The sequence below is a fragment of the Dipodomys spectabilis genome, unplaced genomic scaffold, assembly GCF_019054845.1.
Source record: "Dipodomys spectabilis isolate Male_0828 unplaced genomic scaffold, ASM1905484v1 ptg000302l, whole genome shotgun sequence".
In the NCBI taxonomy this organism is placed as follows: Eukaryota; Metazoa; Chordata; class Mammalia; order Rodentia; family Heteromyidae; genus Dipodomys; species Dipodomys spectabilis.
This window is the reverse complement of record NW_024870979.1, coordinates 540,624-560,880: the sequence shown is the minus strand read 5'-3', so window position 1 is coordinate 560,880 and position 20,257 is coordinate 540,624. Positions and strand designations below refer to the sequence as shown.

General features: G+C 52.8%; 1 protein-coding gene across 2 annotated transcripts in view; it reads left to right on the top strand.

Moving 5' to 3' along the window:
• Window positions 1–4,555: 4,555 nt before the first annotated feature.
• The window catches only part of Synj2 (synaptojanin 2), an 85,691-nt gene continuing 69,989 nt past the window's right edge, over window positions 4,556–20,257 (top strand). For both annotated transcript variants that reach the window (XM_042702071.1, XM_042702070.1), the window contains exon 1: window positions 4,556–4,682. In XM_042702071.1, coding sequence (XP_042558005.1) covers window positions 4,556–4,682 — 127 coding nt within the window. The remainder of the gene's footprint in view (window positions 4,683–20,257) is intronic.

The window sequence follows — 20,257 nt, the reverse complement described above, 5'->3', positions numbered from 1 at the left end:
GGAGGCTCCAAGGGACACCCTTGGCTTCTCTATTTCCTTTCCTACTTCTTTCGAGTCCCTCCCTTTGCTCCTTCTTTGAGTGCAGATGTCAGCCCTCACTCTGGCCTGTGTCAGCTGTAAGGTAAATGAAATATACTGGGTTTCAAGGTAAATGAAATATACTGGGTTTCATTAGGTAGCTGATGAAGAGAACACCATATAGCATTCAGGAAGGAAAAGAAGTTTATTTACCTAATTGCTGGCCTTCCCCCCCCCCCCCCCCCAGTGGATGGTGGAGAGGTGTGGCCTAAAAGGATCAACTCCCCCTCCCCCCCCCCCCCCCCAGGACTTATCCAGGCCAGGGACTGGAAGAGGTGTGGCCACACTGGATCCAGATATGACCTCAGGGCCTGGGACCCTCCCCTGGTCCAATGGGAGGTGTGGGGTGGGTGGGGGGCTTGGCCCAGGATGTGACCTTAGAGGGAGGTAACTGCTTCCAGGTGTGCCAGTTCCCTAGGTAACAGACTCTGGGTGGAAACTTAACCAAGATGTAGGGAGGCATCTGCACTAGGCCTTCATGGCCCAGGGCAGACCTTCCTTACAGGAACTACTGTGTGCATTTCTGTCCTTTTCCCTCTGGTTGTCCTGCTTGAAACAGCACAACCCAAATTGGACTACAGGCCCAGTCCATTCCATTTCCATTCTGTAGTCAAACCAGCCAGGCCTGAGTCTCATTCTGTTAAGCCCTGGGAGCCTTTGTGATGCTTAGAAATCAGGCACCAAGTGCCCCCGCATTGCTGTCTCCAGCAGCTCAGGTTGCTATCATAGACTGTGGGCTTTAAAACAGTTGATTTTTGTTTCTCCCAGCTGTGGGCATGGGAAGTCCCAGATCAATAGTCCTGGTTTGCAGCCAGCCGCCTTTGGACTATGGTCTTTTCTTGCTTGCTCATGGGTGTGGTGTGTGGTATGTGTGTGTGTGTGTGGGGGGGGGTGAGAGTATACCAGTATCTTTTTTTTTTTTTTTTGTCAGTTGTGGGGCTTGAGCTCAGGGCCTGGGCGCTGTCCTTGAGCTTTTTTTTTTTTTTAAATTGTGAAAATACTGTACAGAGGGATTACAATTACATGGGCAAGATAATGAGTACATTTCTTATCAAGCATTGTAGCCTCCTCCTTTGTTTCCCCTTCCCATCCCATCCTCCCCCCCCCACCAAAGTTGTAAAGTTCGTTTATGACAACTTGTACGTCTCATTGTTGCAATGGGTCCACCTGTATCCCTATTTAAACAACTTGTTTTTTCCCTTCCCCTCCACAAATTATAACAACATCAAATACAGTGAAAGCAGGGGTTATACCATGGGGGAGGGACATACAAAGCAACAAAGAAATAATCTTATAAATGTGTTAGAAACAATCGCATGAAAGAAAAAAAAACATTTGAATACATATCTTAGGGTTCATTTGTCCCTGAGTTTTTTCACTGAAGGCCAGTGCTCTACCACTTGAGCCCACATCTCCATTTCCAGTTTTCTGGTGATTTATTGAAGATAAGAGTCTCAGAGACTGTCCTGTCCGGGCTGGGTTTGAACCATAATCCTCAGATCTCAGCCTGCTGAGTAGCTAGGATTACAGGCAAGAGCCACCAGTGCCTGGCCCAGTGTCTCTTCTTAGAATGACTCAGCCGAACGTTCCCTCCACATGGACCTCTCTCTCATGACCTCATCTAACCCAGATTCTCTTGATTTTAGGGGGAAGGACTTCACCTTCCTCCATTTCTCTGCTTTGGTAACTTGCTGGCTACCCTTCCTGCCGTGGCTCCTCTGGCGAGATCCGCTTCTTCCTCCCCTGCTCCTCTGGGGGGAGGGCCAGACATACCCCAGCCTCTTGCTCAGGGAGCACCTGTGCTTTAGGTGGCAGAGCTGGCCTTCCTTCAGAGTGCCTCCAGTCTGTTACTCTCCACTGATAAAGGCCAGTGGCCAGGTGTGGGGCCCACAAAACAAGGCAGTGGGTGAGCTCTGCTGAGACTAGAGGCAGAGATCCGGGACCCAGCAGGCTCTTGATTCCTCAGCCATCACATTCTTACAAACCAGGGACTGCTACTCTTGAATCTTAGATTGCTTGTGTGTGTGTCTGTGTGAGTGGACATCGATACTGCGACTTGAACTCAAGCCCTCACTCTTGCCTGGCTTTTTCTCTTGAGGTTGGCACTCTACCACTTGAGCCACAGCTCTACTTCCAGTTTTTTGCTGATTGATTGGAGATAAGAGTCTCATGGACTTTTCTGCCTAGGCTGTCTTGAGTGGTGGTCCTCAGATCCTCTGAGTAGCTGGGATTACAAGCATGAGTACCAGCACCCTGCTGGTAGTTAGCATTGCTGAAACCAGGTCAGAGCTTCCCTGCAGTGGTATATGAACAGTTTAATTGGAAGTCTGTCCCCCTCCCCCCTCCCCAACTGCCCCAGTGATACAAAGACTGTTTCATTTTACAAGTGCTGGTTTTGACTATATCTAAACTATACTTTACTATATATAAACTAACTAAAGCTAAACCATATACAGCATGTCATAGTACAGAACTTTAAATTATATGATGCTAGGTAGAAAAGACAAGAGACAACACTTAATCTCTTCCCCAAGTCCTTGCTGACTGATTGGGAAAACAGGGCTAAGAGAAATGAAATACAGAAATTCCCCAGCCAGTGAGAATCAACTCATCCATCCAGTATATAAACCCTGAGACCTGGGACCACAGTGATTCAGGAAGGCTCTTTGGAAGAAGTGACTTTTGTCCTAAGGGAAAAGGCAAGTGGAACAAAGGCTAATCTGCTTTCATCTAACGCCCACCCTGTTTTTGAAGCCTAACATCTTACCTTACTCAGAAACTGGAGGCTGCCAGCCTCTCCCTGGGTTCCCACCCCACCCTTGCACCTGCAGGGGGAGGGGCTGCGCCTGTGCGCATCTGAAGCTCCAGCTGAGCTGCCCCAGAGAGTCAGAGGTCTTCTGGGCATCACAAAGTCCTGCTTGGGGATGGGGTGGGGGGGCCTCGGCCCTCCTCTGCCGGGGAATCTCTGCTTCGCCTGGGGCAAGCGCAAAGGACAGTTTGGCTCATCATTTTCTTCTTCTTTCTTTTTTTTTTTTGGGGGGGGGGTCCGGTCGTGGGGCCTGAACTCTGGGCCTGGGCGCTGTCCCTCAGCTCTTCAGCTCAAGGCGAGTGCTCTACCACTTGAGCCACAGCACCACTTCCGGTTTTTTGTTTTCTGCTTATGTGGTGCTGAGGAATCGAACCCAGGGCCTCATGCATGCAAGGCAAGCGCTCTACCACTGAGCCACCTTCCCAGCCCCTCATCATTTTCTTTTCTTTGGTCAGTCTTGAACTCTGGGCCTGCACGCGTCCCTCAGCCCTTCAGCTCAAGACAAGCACTCTACCACTTGAGCCACAGCACCACTTCCAGTTTTCCGGTGAAGAGTCCCACAGCCTTTCCTGCCTGGGCTGGCTTTGATCCGCGATCCTCAGATCTCAGCCTCCTGAGTAGCTAGGATGACAGGCGTGAACCATCATTTTCTTGTCCTCTGTGGAGCCCAGCCAGGCGCGGGAGAGAAGCGGGGTGCCTGGTGGAGTGGGGGTGGGGGTGGTGATGGTGGAAAGACGCTGGCAAAGGACTCTGGGGAAGGAAACAAACTTCCACACCCACCCAAGGGTGACCCGGGACAGGCCCGCCAGACCCGCACCGGAGGGCAGCCCGGGGCCCAGCTGCCGGCCGGGGAGGTGCGGGTCCCAGGCGGGTGATCTGTGGTTGGGTGACTGAGGCCCACGTCACGGGGGTCGGGGCTCCTGTCCACAGTGCGCAGGTCCCCGACACGCGTGTCCTGGGGCCCCCAGGGCAGGGCGGCGTTTTCCGACCCGGAGTTCCCACCCGCGCTCCGGGCACTCACCACGAACTCAGCCCTCACCGTGGCCGCCTCGCGGGCAGGGAAACGGAGGCACGGAATGGGAACGGGCCGTCCGGGGAGGCGAGCGCCCGGCTCCGGAGAGGGCCGAGGGAGGTGGCGCCGGGCGGGGCGCGGGGCAGGCGGGAGGGGCCGGTGGTTTCCAGCCGGGCCGGGCCCCCGGGGCGCGGGGCTGCCCATATAAGGCTGCGGGGCTTCCAGGAAGGTTCCCGGCTCACCACGGCCCCCGCCCGCGGCCGCAGCCTCCTCCGCGGCGGGGAACGTGTGGAATCTCCCCGCGGGCTGCGGCCTCAGCGGCCCCCGGCCCGGGGCGCGAGGGGCGCACGTCCTGCCCCGGCCCGGGCCGCGTCGGCGCGGGGCGCGCGCGGCTGCCTGGCCGCTGGGGGGAGCGCGGCGCCGGGGCAGCGCGCGGGGCCGGGCCGGGGCGGCGGCGCGCCCTCACCTGCCGGGGGTGGCGCGGCGCGGCCGGGCGGAGGAGGGGGAGGAGGGGAGGGAGGAGGAAGAAGGCGGAGGGGAGGGCGGCCGGCGGCGGGAGGAGCCCGTGGAGCGGGAGCGGCGGCGCGAAGTGAAACTCCGGGAACTTGAGGGCGGCGAGGAGCGGCGGCGGGCTGCGCGCCCGGCGCCCGGCGCCCATGGCCCTGAGCAAGGGGCTGCGGCTGCTGGGGCGGCTGGAGCCGGCGGGCGGGAGCAGCGTCCTGCTGGAGGCGCGCGGCCGCGGCGACGCTCTGCTCTTCGAGGCGGGCACGGTGGCCACGCTGGGTGAGTACCGCGTCCCCGGCGGGGACCCCCCACCCCGACCCCGGCGGAGCCCACGGCCCCTGCCGTCGCGGGGCCCTCCCCTCTCGAGGGGCGCCGTCGGGGGCCGCGCGGGAACCCCCGGGGCGAGGGTGGTCCGGTTTGCGCCCCGAGGCCGGCCCGGTGGGCGCAGGGCGTTGGGGAAGCCGCTCCTCGGGGTTCCCGCCCTACCCCAGCCCCCGGGGTCCGTTCTTGGGGAGCCCACAGCGCGGGGCTTCCACACCTGGCGCTCCCCGGCGCCCTGTCTGTCGCCCGCCGTCCCCGGAGCCGCCGCTGCTTGGTGGCCGGCTGTGCCCGCGCACCTGTTGGCGAAGGCAGGGCCGGTTCTGGGCGTCTGGCTGGCTCCCCCGGCGCAGGGTGGCGCCCGGGCACCCGAGCGGACTCGGGGAACCGGTCTGTGACACCTCGGGGTGAGAGGCATCAAGCTGTGTCGCCAGACCCTGGACGAGGATCCGCCAGCCGGGTGGGTGTGGCACCGTGGGCTTTGGGCGCCCAGGCGCTCGCCGGTGAGTTAGGGACTTTGGAGGGGCAATCGTTGCCACTTTGCACAGTTTTACGGATGCCCTGTTTTATCCCCATTTCACAGACGAACAAACAGAGGCCGGAAGAGGCTGTTGCCCAAGGCAGACAGTCCACCTGACGTCTGTGTGGCTCTTTGGGTAATGTCAGACCACGCATGGCTGCCTGGTCTGCCATCGAGGAAGACATATATACGTGGGGAAGTAGTCTTGTGGCTGACTTTTATGCCGCAGGTCCAGCTGGCGCCAAAGGAGTGGCACCTGGGAGGATTGCTAGAATGTTAACCAGGAACCCTGGAGAGCAGGCTTAGAGCAGTGGGTGTCCAGCGGTGCCCTCTTCCTGGTGTTCTTAGAGAACAGAATGCAGAGCATGGTCCGATCCCTTGTGTTTTAGGTGGCACTTGCTTGCACAAATCTTTGTAAGCATCTCTGGTCTCTGTTTTCGCACTGGTGTGCATTGACTTCAGTTAAGGTCTGCACATATGTATGCCTATCTTTGAAAGAACTATTTCTGATTCCCATTGACTCCTGATGTATCTATATAGGGAGATATGGTGCTGCATGCCTGTAGTCCTAGCTATTCAGAAAGCTGAGGTGGGAGGATTGCTTAAACCCAACCACGAGTAGACTATATCTCAAAACAAACTCAAACATAAAACAACAACAAAAACACAAACCCTAAAAACAAAACCCAACTATAGTGGTCTGGCTTGCTTTCAGTCACTGGATTTACTGAAACAATGTCTCCTGTATTCTCAGCATCAAAATGTGAAGCAAATGATGGATTAAATCATTACCAGATTATTCCAGCTGGGTTCTGTGCTAAAAAGTCCAAGTTTGGTCATTTGTTATGGCCTTGAAGGGGGAAAAAAATTCACAGAAATTTCCATTCCATTTTAGGTGTCTACTTTATACCCTGTTTATCAGAATGAAGAGATTAATTTCATGGCACAAAAGTACTTTTTCATCAGAGAGATTAAAATGCCCTTCTGTTGGATGGCAGTGATGTTAAGCAAAATTGATACACATGTAAGAGTTCTTTTGAAGCCACTTGGAACAGCATACTTCACTTTTTTTCAAAAATGAGGATTTAAAAATGATTAACAGAAGTTGAGTGCTGGTGGCTCATGCCTATAATCCTAGTTACTCAGAAGGCTGAGATCTGAGGAAAACAGTTCAAAGCCAGCCCAGGCAGGAAAGTCCATGAGTCTCTTATCTCCAATTAGCCGCCAGAAAACTGGAAGTGGCACTGTAGCTCAGGTGATAGAGCGCTCGCCTTGAGCTGAAGAGCTCAGGGACAGCGCCAGGGCTTAGTTCAAGTTCCATGACCAACAAATCCCCCCCCCAAAAAAAGATTAATAGAAGTCGTATAATGCATCTGTTCCATTAGGAAATGGAGTTTGGGCCCAGATGCTTTTACATTGCATTGTGGTACAGTCCATAGGATCTTATACCAGGAGGCATTGAAAGGTGTGGGCAAGCCCAGGACCGCGCGCCCCCCCCCCCATTCACCTTTGTCCCTACTATTTGTTTTTTCAGTAGACCTCTGCCTGAAAAGTCTTGTTTTCCTTCATTAAATGAAATGGATCCATACTTAGAAAGAAACTGTAGCATTTAATGATGTTGGTCCTCCAAAGATGATAAGAGCAGAGCCTTCTGTTACTAGAAAGTTACTGGCTCAAACTTTAAAAACATCCTCCTCTATCATTGTTGGGTAGTGTGGCTCTTGAAATTCTCTAGTTCTCAGGGCCCAGGTAGCTATGATGTGTTCTTTTCCTTGACGAGGTGAAGAGTGCTTTCCCTTTTTCACAGGAAGCTTGTATTCTCTCCTTTGGTTGGCCCGCCCATACCCTGTGTCTGCCGAACCCGTCCTTTCCCTTTTTTCTAGAGGCCAGTGGGTGGGGTAGTTTCCTTTTCTCTCCCGCCGTGGTTTTCTGTGCCCAGTGTCCCCAGGGTGTGCTGGTAGCCTGGAGATCAGTGGAGTGGACTGGTGCCATGTGGGTTGCGGTCTTTCCCATCCCTGAGTGCTTCTAAAATCTGCCCAGCTGTACTGCAGATGTGTGCTACTGCACCCCTCCCCGCCAAAGGTCCCCTCATCCTCGCAGTCTGTGACACACCTCTCTCACAAAAGGGTTCAGTGCCTCCTTCAAATATTGAGGCAGTGTGTGATGTTAGGGGTCTTGAAGTGGATTGGAGAGTTTAGGAAAAGCCAACGACACGTGATTGACTGATGGCTGGACTCTTCCAGTTCTAACTTGTTCTAACCCATCTTCACCTGTTCTAACCTGTCCTCCTGTTCTAACAGGGAATGTGGCAGGTGATCTCACAGGAGGCTGTCTGGCTTGCCTGCAGGGAGATTACTGAAGGACTCTTTCCAAATTTCTGCTTCTGAGAGCCCGGCCTCCTAAGGCAGAAAAGCGAAAGGTTCTCACCTCAGTTCTAACGGTTGTTCTCTCCTTCACCACGTGACCCAGTGGGAGGAGCTTCTTCAGTGCCCAGCAGAGGCAGCCTCCTACAGCAGCTCATAGTCCAGAATTAGCAGGCAGTGGCTCTCTGCCCCTAGTCCAGTTGTCTCTGCCTGTCTGTTTTAGATTTAGGGTGGACCTGGTGAGAGACAATAGGAGTTCATCTGTTTAGTGTGAGTACCAGTGCTCCAGAGTTAGGGTTCTCCACACAACCCCCAGTTGGGGTGGCTGCTGAGTGTTGGTATGTGGACTCAGGCGAGTGTGTGTGTGTGTGTGTGTGTGTGTGTGTGTGTAGACTCACTTGTTTGTCAGGTCCTGCCTCTTCCTCCCCTGGCCTTGCTGGAGTGGGTCGGAAGGGATGGGGACTCAGGCTGAGACTTCATTTGGATGTCCCTAAATTTCTTTGGGCTTCTGGGAGAAAAGTCTGGGCCCTTCTGCAGCACCAGCCCTAAGCCAGGGCAAAAGAGGGCCGGGACTGTGCGCCTAGCCTTTAAAGGTGTTTGCCCTTCCCCACCATGAGACAGCACCCCAGGGGCTTGCTGTGCTGATGACCCAGTTTGCTTCCTGCTGCGGAGGGACCTTCTCCCTGGCTGGGCGGTGTGCTGTCCATCCCAGGCCAGACTGGGCCCAGGCTAGCCGGGCATCTCCTGCTCTGAAGGTTGGCAGTTGGGAAGTCACTTGAAGATTAGGGACCTGGCCAAGGTGACTCTCCCTGCTGGCCACCTTCTAGACCTGGCTTCCAGTTAGTTATGGGGTGATTTTTTTTTCAAGGTAGGAGGAGAGATGTATTATATTCAAGCTTTTTGTGACTGGAAACATAAGAGTTCAACATGTGGGGTGGGGGTCTGCTGACTCTCTCTGTAGGCCAGGTAGTTAACAGACACTAGCATGGCGTGCATCGGGCTTGCAACAGTCTGTCTGTTTGGAGCATCCCTTGGGTGCCCAGGTTTCTCTGTGTGGTTTTTGCTGCTCAGTTGCTGTGATCCTGCTGCCTGAGGATGGAGACTATCCGCTGTTCCCACTGGTCCACTTGAACTGTGAGCTCTGGATGAGCTGGCCCGTGCTCCAGTTTGAGTATGAGATTGAGGTCTGGAAGCATTTCTGGGGGAGAGCTGCTTGCGAGGAGGCTATTCCAGCTTGAGACACACATGTTTGCCTCTGGCTAGGCTGAGCATTTAAAACCCAAGCCCCCTGAGCCACCGACCTTGCTGTCCGTGCACTGAGGTCAGTCTGAGTCCCCTTCAATACAGAACAGAGCAGTCAGGGCACTTCCTGTTTCCAGGGCCCCACTGGAAGTGGCTTTCTCCTACTGTTCATGAACGTGTGAGTCATTCTCTCAGAAACGTCAGCACAGAGGATGGAAACCATTGAAAATACACATGTCCTCCACTCAGCATTCTACCTATTCTCCGATCAGGCTGGCCAAGTGGCAGAGGGCCCTGAGTTCAAACTACGGTACCACCACCAAGAGAAGGCAATATTCTTAGACCATGATTCCCCACTTCTGCTTCAAGGATGTTGGTTGTAAGCCACTTTGAAATTTTTACTGGTTAAATAATCTTGAGTTGAACTTGATAGAGGCTAATACTTAATTACCATGCACCAGATGCTATTCTAAGTGGTTTACATATATACATTTATTCAATCTTCACAACAAAGCAGGTGTTAATAACCTTCATTTTACACCTGGGGAAACTGAGGTATAGGAGGCATGAAAACGTGCCTAGGTTCTACCTGTAGTTATTGGCAGAGCCATGGTTTGAGTCAGGCTCCAAGGCTCTTCCAGAGAACAGTGTGGTCAGTAAGGCCTTTTTCTAAGCAGACAAGGAAATGAAGACCTGTGTGGAAAAACTCATTTTGCTCCATTGTCCCAAAACTCATGTCCTCGAAGTTGCGGCTTGCCGGAGAGTGCCGCGTGGTGGCTCAGTTGCTGCGTTGGGATGGGTGTACGGTGCCTCTGGCATGCTTTTTCATAGAGGAAGCTTCTGCCTGGGAGCCAGTCACCACCGAGCAGAGGGCAGCGTGAGCAGAAGGAGCTTCAGGTTCATGTGTGGCCTTCAAGCCTGTGGTTCTTAGGGCCAGAGCTTAGCCCCCTCCTGTCAACTTCCTTCCTCCTTTCCTCTTTTCCTCCCTTCCTCCCTCCCTCCCTTTTCCCCTCTCTCTCTCCTTCCCTGCCTTCTTCTTTCCCTCTCTCCTTCCCTCCCTCTCTCCCTCTCTCTTTCTCTCCCTGCCTCTCTCCCTCTTTCCCTCTCTTCTTCCCTCCTTCCCTTCTTCCCTTCTCCCATTCTCCCTTCCCTTCTCCTTTCTCCCCTCCCTCCTACCTTCCTTCCCTCCTCTCCTTCCTTCCTTCCCTGCCTCCTTTCTTGCCTTCCTCTCTCCTTCCTTTCCACCCTCCTGCTTCTCTCCTCCCGTTCCTCTCTTTCCTTCTTCCAATTGGCATATATCAAGTGGTACATGGGAAGGGGTTTTGTCATGACATTTCCATGTATGTTCCTACTGTACTCTGATTATATGCACCCCTCGCTTTCTGTCCCCTTTCTTCTCTCTCCTCTTTTCTTTCCCTCTGTACCTCCCTGGTTGCCCTCCTTTTACTCTCATGATTCTAGTTATTTTGTTTTGTTTCCCCTAGCATCCAGAAGTTACAGAAAACGTATAATACTTGTCTTTGTGGGACTGGATTATTTTATGTATCTCTGCTTCCATCCATTTTCCAGCAGATGACATCATTTCGTTCTGCTTAAGGGCTGAGAAAAGCATCCTTGCATATGTATCCCACATTCTCTTTCCCTACTCCTCCGTGGATGGGCGCCGAGGCTGGTTCCATGGCTTGCTCTTGTGGCTAGTGTGTGGTGATGTGTACTGTCAGGTGCGCATGTGTGGACGCTCCCTCCTGACACGGTGTCAGGGCGCTGAGGACAGGCTTGGCTCCCCGAGGTCCTGCTTTGCGTGTGAGGACTGTCAGACCGCTGGGAGTGGGGAATGGGTATGGGCCGGGTCGTCCTGAGGTGCTGGACATGATGCTGAGCGGTCCGCTGTCTGTGGGCGGTGCGCTCTGCCCCGCGAATGCTCAGGCCTTAGCTCTGGGCTTGACCTTGAGGTGCGGCTGTGCGGCTACCCCTCACCGGGGGCCTGCGCTGGAAGTCTGGCTGCACCTGGCTGGTGCTGTGGGCCAGAGCTATCTTCACCTGTGGCACACAGGGCTGGCAGGATGCCAGCTCCTAAAGCTTCCTGGAGAGAAAACGCCTTGGAGCAGGCAGGCGGATGCCCCTGGCGCCATGGGTGTGCAGGACGGGCCGGCAGCCGTGCTGGACTTTCCAGGTGGCCCCGGATGTGAGTGTGGAAGTCTGAGCCTACGTTGTAGGCAGATTGTTGAGGAAATGAGATGCCACAGTGAGGTGCTTGTGTGTCACGGGAGTGCCCAGGCCTCGTCCCCTCCTGCTCTGGGTGGCAGCAAGCCCCTGCCCGCTGTCAGTTTTTAGTGAGCCCACATACGCCTGAAAGTATATCTATGGTGAACACAGGCTGAGGTGCAGCCCATTTACCTTAGGGTATATGCTCACCAAGGCCCGACACTTGGTACTTTTAGTCACTTTTGCTGGTACATTGGCTTACCAGTGGAACCCAGAGACATCAAGCTGGGTTTTTAATTTTTTTCCTTAAATGCAATTTGGGTGGTTACCACTTAGATACTTGTGCATCCCAGTTGAAACAAAGGATAGATTCTGCCAGATACTCCCTTGAAGAAAGTCGTCCATCCTTGAGATAAACATTTTCCTTTGCGAAACATTCTTTGTACCCAGAGGAGTCATTTTCCCAAGTGATGTTTTTCCCTGGGAGTCTTTCTTTGAGATAAGATATTCCTGTTCAGTTCCCAGAGCACACTTATTACTTGGGCAAACAGGCAAGGTGGGAGGAGAGAGCTGCCTTTTTCTCTCTTTGTTTCTATGTGTCCTCACTTAATGAGGGTGTGTGAAGTGTAAGCAGGTGGAGCCTGTGCACCTTAAGTCAAGCTGTGCACTGGTTTAATGTTCATCTGATAGCTGGGCCCTGCTTCCCACAATCCTCTCTCCTTTATCTGTCCTGCCTGTCTCTTCAGCCCAGCTTCACTCACTTCAAAGTTTGACCTGCCCAGAAACTGCGATCTTAGGGGAAGTGATCTGGCAAAGTGCAGTCTAAGATGGCTTTGCGGTCTGAGCTGAACCTAAAAATCTGATATGATATGTTTTTCATCGATTGCTTCTGAGTTTATGAAAATGCATGAAATCGTCTTCTTGATTCTGCTACTTTCCTCTCAGATCAGCAGCAAAGAACTTAAACAGAGTGGTAGCAATTTAAGCTTAAGTTGGGAACTCAAAATATGATGCATGCATCATCAACCATGCTAATTCCATGGCTGCTTCAGCACACTCTCATTAAGATCCCTTGACATTTGTGTGTGTGTGTGTGTGTGTGTGTGTGTGTGTGTGTGTGCGCGCGCGCGCGCGCGTGCGTGCTTGTCCTGGGACTTCAATCTGGGGCTTTGTGTTGTGCCTCTGAGCTTTTTTGCTGAAGGTTAACACTCTACAACTTGAGCCACAACTCTACTTCCAACATTTTGCTGGTTAATTGGAGATATGAGTCTCATGCATTTTCCTGCTCAGGTTGGCTTTGAACCATGATCCTCAGATCTCAGCCCCCTGAGTAGCTGGGATTAGAGGCGTGAGTCACTGGCACTAGGCTTGGAATAGTTTTTTGGGTTTTTTTTTTTTTTTTGGCTAGGGAGAGGGTTGTGGTCTGTGTAGGGATTGTAGACCACCCCACCTCTCCTCCAGACAAGAGTATTTTGGGATGAAGGCTGAATGATGCTGTCTGGTCATAAACATTGTTTATATTCAGATACAATAGAATGTTGTTGTCTATTCTAGTGGTATTGTTTATTGACAGAGAAAGTTATGATATCCATTAAGATACTTTTTAAAATTTGACAGGAAGTCCGTCTGAACCTTCTTTGAGGTTCTCTGGGTCTCTTCCCCCACCCTGCCCTACTTTCAGAGCTGGGAGTCTGCTGGACCTGTGTTTGGTCCATGCAGCCCTCCAGCCTCCTGGAGAGCCAACTGCCAGTGGCTTCTCTGACCTGTGTGGTTGTAAGAGATTGGTCCAGCTCTCTGTCTCTGTCTGTCTGTCTGTCTCTCTCGGTATCTCAAGAATGCTGGCTACCTTTCTAACCCTCTGATATGATTTTCTAATCCAATATGGAAGTTTGTCTGTAGGTTACTCCTAAGACTGGATATAAGTGTAGAAGCCTAAATATATGAAATGTACAAAACAGACTTAAGCTCTGCTCCCTGTTTCTCAATGTGTGTGTGATTTCGGCTGCAATCTCCCTTTTAGGTTTCTGGTTCAGTTTACTGTCAGGGAAATTAGGTTACTGAGAGCTTGCTGGAACTTTGCCTTCAGAGAGTGAATGGGGGAGCCAGCTCTGGTGGCTCACTCCTGTAATCCCAGCTACTCAGGAGGCCAAGATTGGTTGAATTGCAGTTTGAGGCCAGCCTGGGAAAAAAAAGTTGACAAGAGTCGTCTCAACAAACAAGCTAGATAGGAGGGCATGCACCTGCCATTCCAGCTACATATCACGTGTCAGCAGGAGGACCGTGGTCTGAGGTCAGTCTCAGCAAAACTCTATCTGGAAGATAGCTAAAAACATAAAAGGATTGGGGCACGGATCTGTGTGGCTCAAGTGATGTCCTGCCCCGAGTTCCAACCTTACCAAAAGAAAAACAAATGCAAACAGGCATAGACTTGATAGTGGTCTGAGTTGATGGGTCTACCCTTCCCTGGCCTGTAGAGGGCCCTTGCTCTATTCTGTGACTCCCGTCTTCCTCCTGAACACTCTGGAGACTTTGACAAGACGGTACACTCAGAAACCCCAAGAGCTGGGTCCTGCAGTGTCTGTGCGTGAAACCATAGTGCCCTCTGGGCTGTTGGGTGTCCCGCAGGAGATGGACGGATGCACAGGTGCGGCACACTGGGATAGGAGAGTTAAAGTCAGTGGGAAATGGTGGTAACTCTTAGAGTTGCAGATGCGCAGGTGCCTTAGCCTCGGGAGTTGGCCCACTGGCTGTTTTTTTCTATGGCCAGAGATAAAAATCAATAGTCTTCCCCTAGAGCATTGTTAGTCAATTAGAGAAGGCAATGGGAAAGAGAATTCCCCACTGCACAGTTTCTGGGAATAAACAAAATGTGTGAGGCTTAGAAGAAAGCTATAAAGCTGTACAGCATGGAGTGAGCCACACATTCTTGGGTGCCAAGATCGTAGTTCTCCCAAGTCGCCTATAAATGCAAGCAACTAGAAGGAAAATCCAGTCAAGTTCCAAGAGGAGTTTTATGTACAACTATAAGGCTGGGTTTGTTGTTGTTAGTGGTGGTGGTGGTGGTGGTGATGGTGGTGGTTCTGAGACTTGAATTGGGTGCTGTACCTAAGCTTTTTAGCTCAAGTCTAGCGATCTACCACACTGAACCACAGCTCCACTTCCAGTTTTCTGGTGGTTAATGGGAGCTAAGGGTCTCATAGACTTTACTGCTCAGGCTAGCTTTGAGCTGCGGTCCTCACATCTCAGCCTCCTGAGTAGTTAGACTTAGAGGCGTGAGAATAGGCTGCTTTTAAAGGATAGTTAGACTTCCCCACACTCAAACCTTTTCTTACCTCAGTCCTCCTATTTTGGCTTCCAGCTGCCTCATCCAGGCAGTTAGTTGCTCACAACAAGAACCTGGGATGCATCCTGATTCCACCTCCCCCCACCCACCCCCCCTAGCCAACCTACCATTGAGTTCCACTGTTCTGTGGAACTTCAGAGTGAACCTTGCACTCCGCAGTGTGACCACTGCCACTTCCGCTGCACTTGGGCTGCATTGTGCAGTGGCCACCTCTCCCAGCTTACAGCGGCCAAGATCCCTTATACAGACTGGTAGACTCCAGGGTTCATGAGAGGGATGTGCTCCAGTATCAAAGTTACCACGCCTAAGGAAGTCCCCAGCCTGGTGTCCTGGCGAGGAGTTATAATTCACTCGTGCCAGTGAAGGCATAAGTTGTTAACAGGTGGCGTTCTACCTTTATGAGGTTCCTAGGCATCTGAGTCCATTTCTGTTCCTGAGCTGAGCACTTTATAAAGAAAAGAGATTGGGGCTGGGAAGGTGGCTCAGTGGTAGAGCGCTTGCTTGCCTTGCATGCATGAGCCCCTGGGTTCGATTCTCCAGCACCACATAAGCAAAAAGAAAAAAAGCTGGAAGTGGCGCTGTGGCTCAAGTGGTAGAAGCGCTAGCCTTGAGCTGAAGAGCTGAGGGACAGCGTCCAGGCCCAGAGTTCAGGCCCCGGGTTCCCCCCCCAAAAAAAAGAAAAGAGATTATGTAGCCCATAGTTCTGGAGGTCTCAGAGCTTGGCACTTGCATTGGCCTCTGGACTTGGGAGACCTGGGGTAGACCAGGCGCATTCTCATTCTCTCTCTCTCTCTCTCTCCCCCCCCCCCCCCCCCCGTTGGTTGTGGGGCTTGAACTCTGGGTCTGGGCGCTGTCCCTCAGCTCTTCAGCTCAAGGCTAGCACTCTACCACTTGAGCCATGCGCCACTTCCCAGGCTCTCTTTATAATAACTCACTGTGGTTCTTGAGGAAACTAATCATCAGTTTTTCATGAGTTGCACAGTAGGAAGTCACTTTAGGAAGTTATGTCCTACTACGTGTCCCACCTCCTTTCCATGCTGCCTTGTGGAGACCATACTTCCTGCACTTGAGCCTTTAGGGGCCAAACCACACCTGTACTATAGCAGTGGGTACTAGAGTCAGGGAATCAGACATGAGAAACTCTCCAGGAAATCAAGATTTCACTAAGCCTTTGATCACAACTGTCCTCTGGGCACTTAAGTTAGAGTCCTACCTTGTATTGTACTTTAAAATAAATGCCAGCTGAACAATGGTGGCTCACACATTTAACTTTAGCTATTCTGGTGGCTCTTCTCTTCAGTTAACCTGTAAAAAGCCAGAAGTGGAGGTGTGGCTTAACTGGTAGAGCACCAGCCTTAAACAGAAAAAGCCAAGCAAGAGTGTGAGGGCCATGCACATAAATTTTCCAGAGATGATTAAATGGAAACAAATTCCAGCTGCCAAAGTAGTAGACGAAAATATGGGATGCTTTCTAGCTTCATTGTGTGCAGACTTTCAAAACGATGCATCAAAAATCATATTAGAAAAAAAAAGTTTTAAGAAGTATTTTTATTGAGATGTACAAATTAATAAAGGAGTATACTTTGAACATAGCTCCACGAATTGTCACCGAGTGAGATTATCTCTTAGCGGATGGGTGGATCTGATAGGATGGCAGCACACTTCTACCCGCCTCCTGCCTTGTCATGCTGTGTCACTCTGATAGATTACGCTACAGAGAAATCTAACTGTGTAGCCCATCAAAAGATACCACAGGTATTATTAGAAGAACAGCAGTAGCTTGAAGGATACCACCCACAGCCCTTTGCAACACTGAAAGGCTGAGATGGATGACCATAGTAGATGAAAGAGCTCCTGTAGATCAGGAAACAGACCACCTGCTGGGGGATACAATAAGCGCTTCTCTAAAAGAGAAAGACAAAGGACAAAACACTGGCGCCGGGCTAGCTTGCTCTTGCTCTGCCTGGCACAGCCATCTGTGTGGCCAGGCGAAGATGGGTGAAGGCTGAGTGTTGTCTCCTCTCCCATTTGTCCTGCAATACAGGCACAGAAAATGGCTGGGTGACATCATCACGTCTATCAGTCGCCCTGCCCTCCCAGGCACACAGCTGTGCCCGCACACCTGTCTCCAGCCTCAGGGCCTCCCTTTCCCCCCAGGACATTTGGTTCTCTTGTGTGCAGATTCCCTGCGTGGGCCCCGTGGGCATCTCGGCAAGCCCAGACTGGGCTTTTCCTTCAGGGACACCTGCTTAGGTTCCAGTTGAGACCTGGAGCCTCAGGCCCAGGGCTGGACTCTGACGGGTGAGGCCCAAGCCACTGGGCCTGGGAGGACCAGGAAGGGCCTGGAGGCGGTGGCTGCTGCAAGGAGGCCACCTTGAGTGTGGGGTGGGGAAACAGGTGAAAGGTGAGGCGTCCTGCTCTGTGGTAGGTGAGGATTAGGATGACTATGCAGTTCTGCAATTCCTAGGGAAGGCATTAGAGACAGATAAGGAGCTTATTTGCAAGAGCACTCAACCCACCTCCCCCCTCACCCCCGGGCCTTGAAAGGGGACCTGTTGTGAAATGCTCACCTTTTTTTTTTTTTTTGCCAGTCCTGGGGCTTGAACTCAGGGCCTGGACACTGTCCTTAAGCTTCTTTTTGCTCAAGGCTAGCACTCTACCACTTGAGCAACAGCATCACTGCTGGCTTTTTCTGTTTATGTGGTACTGAAGAATGGAACCCAGGGCCTCATGCATGCTAGGCAAGCACTCTACCACTGAGCTACCTTCCCAGCCCGTGAAATGCTCACCTTTATATAAAATATGTGAGCACATGAAAGATCATGAGGCCCTGTCCAAGTTAGCCGACACCTTGACCTTTGTTGCTAGAACTTGTGGCCAGATCCCAGGGGACATCAAGACCCCTGGCACTGACATGATTATGTTTCCAGGACCTGGGCCTGACCCGACCTGGAGGCCGTTCTTTGTTCAAGGTGGGAAGGTACCCTAGGTTTCTTCTGTCCTTTTGTGGAAAACTGGGAGAGAGCGCGCCCGTGCTGTCAGGGCTTCTGTGACTGGCCCAGCATGCTTTGCTCCAGTCATGCACCATGAAAGAATCACACGTGTCCCCAGATACAACGAGGCGTGGGCCTGTGAACAGCCCATGCCACTACTGGGCTGGCTTGGAGTTTAACTTGGGTGATCGGCTGTCCTAGGCTGTGAGCCACTGTGCTCACCCAGAGCTGGGCTTCCCGAGACCCAGGCTGCAGCACTGGGAGGTGGTTGGTCTTCGTTGATACATAACATGGACGACCACTCAGGTCTGGCCCACTCCTGACACAGACACCTGATAAAGGAACTTCTGCCTGTCTTCTGGATTCAGACATGGAGTAGGAGCCAATCTTGCTGGGTTGTCTAGCTCTTCCCTGGGCCTTCTGGAACTGTCTTGTCTTCAGTAACTCTACTCCTCTCCCGGGCTCCATCTCTTTTCAACTCTCCCCTCCTCTCCCCTCCCCTTCCCTGTACACACTCCCCCAAACTGGGCCATCTCTTGAGGCCTCTCAACCTTCCACTGCTCTGGCCAGGGCACCCCCTCCTCCCTAGGAAGGAGCCCCTCAAGGAACTGCACCCTCTGTGGGAGCCACCTTCTGGCCACAGAACTCCATTTCCTGCTCCTTCTCTGCTCTCTGCAGCCTAGCGGAGGTCAGGTCCAGACCATGCTCCATCCCTCCATAGACCCCTCACAGCCAAGCCCCAGACCCGGTTCTCCCCATGAACCTAGTCCCGAAGCCCACCAATCCTCAGGGCACCGGTCCATTCTAGCTCCTCCCCTCCCTCTTGCTGCTTGAATTCCCTCCCCCAGTCATGGCCCTGTCCAGAGGGGCACACCTCTCCCACTCTCCCTCCACGGAAAGTGCCAGCCTGGAGTGAGCCCAGCCCCCTTCTCCCTGTGTGGGCTTGTGTCTCTCACTGTGGCTGTTTGGTGTTTAGGTTGACTGTCAGGCATCCGAGCCCTCTTTTGCTTCCTGTTTTCCTGAGAAAGTCAAAGTTATTGGGAGAGAGCTGTCACTTGTTACTGGCATCCAGCTCTGTTTACTGCTCTGCCTTGGTCAGGTGGAAGACCTCTCTCACCTCTCCTGTGCATGTTCACCTTTTAAGACCTTCTCCCACAGGCTCCCCTTCCCGCCACTCTACCGGCAAGTGGCTACACTTCCTGGTTAAGAAATCCTGTCTTAGCCCGGAGGGCTGGTGGCTTATACCAGTAATCCTAGCTACTCTGGAGGCTGAGATCTGAGGATTGTAGTTAGAAGCCAGCCCTGGGCAAGGGAGTCTCCTTATCTCCAATAAAATACTCAGAAAAAGCAAATGGTAGAGTGCTAGCCTTGAGCGAAAGGAGCTCAGCCACAGCACCCAGGGCCTGAGTTCAAGCCTGTGACTGGCACCAAAAGAAAAGAAAGAAATCCTGTCCTGCCCTGGTCCCCCATCTCAGTTCCTGCATCCCCCACTGCCTTCAAGATCTGTGTTCACCTTCCTGCCTGTTCCCCTGTGAAGCAGCTCCGCCCGGCCCTGTCCTCACCACTCCTCCAAAAGGTTAGGGAACCTTCTGTCTGCCCAGGGCCATGTGGTCATTGATCACATCATTGCAGGCTGTGCAGAATTACCAGTGCGGCGGCAGACGGGCAGCCTAGGAGAAGCAAGGTGTCTGTCCCATCCTGTTCTATTCTAAATGCTATCTCCAGCCTCTGGCCTGATTTCCTCACCCTGTCTAGAACTTTCCATCAGGGTCCCAATTCCACCTGTGAGTCCTCCGTCAGCAGCACCCCTAGGTGTCTACACCTGCTTTTCCTTGCGTTTCTCCCCTACGCTGTGCTTTCCAGTCCATCCACCATCCACGCTCCCCTTTCCCGTAGTGTGGCGGATCGCTGCTGGCACACGCGAGCTGTGGCGGGGTGGGGCTCCTTCAGCTCCACAGAGCCTGGGGGTGGCAGGGGGGAGAGGCAGGGAGGGGACTTCCCGGGGAGGAATTACCTGAGGCAGGGAGCTGGTGGGTGGGGGTACCTGGGAACTGGTTTTACGGGTCTGTTCAGGAGGAAGTGGTGGAGAAACTGGAAGAGCCGCTGGAAGGCAGCTGGGCCTGGGGACACAATGTGTTCCTGATTGGAAAAACAATGAAGTTGTTGAGGATCCCTCACAGGGAGAAGGGGTACTGAAGGCCCCTCCAGAGGACACATCCACTAGTCCAGGAGATGGGGCCAAGCAGGTTTTGGTTGTTGCTGTGGTTGTTGTTTTGCTTTTGTCTGGTGCCAGTACTGGGGCTTGAACTGGGGCCCTCACACTTGCTTGGCTTTTCAGCACTACTATTAAAACCATGCCTCCACTTTCCAGTTTTCTTGCTGGTTCACTGGTAATAAGAGTCTCATGAACTTTTCTGCCCGGGCTGGCTTCGAGCCTGGATCCCTAGACCTTAGCTTCTTGTTCTCTGTGGGGCAGAAGGCCAGTGAAGAGAGGCCCTGCCCCTCCTGGGCCTCGCTGCCCCTCCTGGGCCGCCCGCGCCAACCTGAGCTGGGTGGGTGGAGCCTCAGGGTTGGGCTTCCCGTCCCTGACAGAGCCCAGCCATGTGCCAAGATTTTTGCTTTGGTTTTTTTTTTTTTTTTTGTAAGGTACAGATTGCTTTCCTGAAATGTTTCTTTTTAAGGTGGAAAGACTGTCGTACAAAGGCTTGGTGGCTAGTCTCTTACTCGGGTCTGGTCACCGCAGCCAGGGTGCCTGCTGGAGCAGGGCTGTGGACAGCGAAGGCCCCAGCCACACAGATGGTTTCCAGCTTTGGCCACAGGCAGCTCAACCTCCCTCCCATGTTCTCTGGCGGGGCTGTGACGTTGTGGAG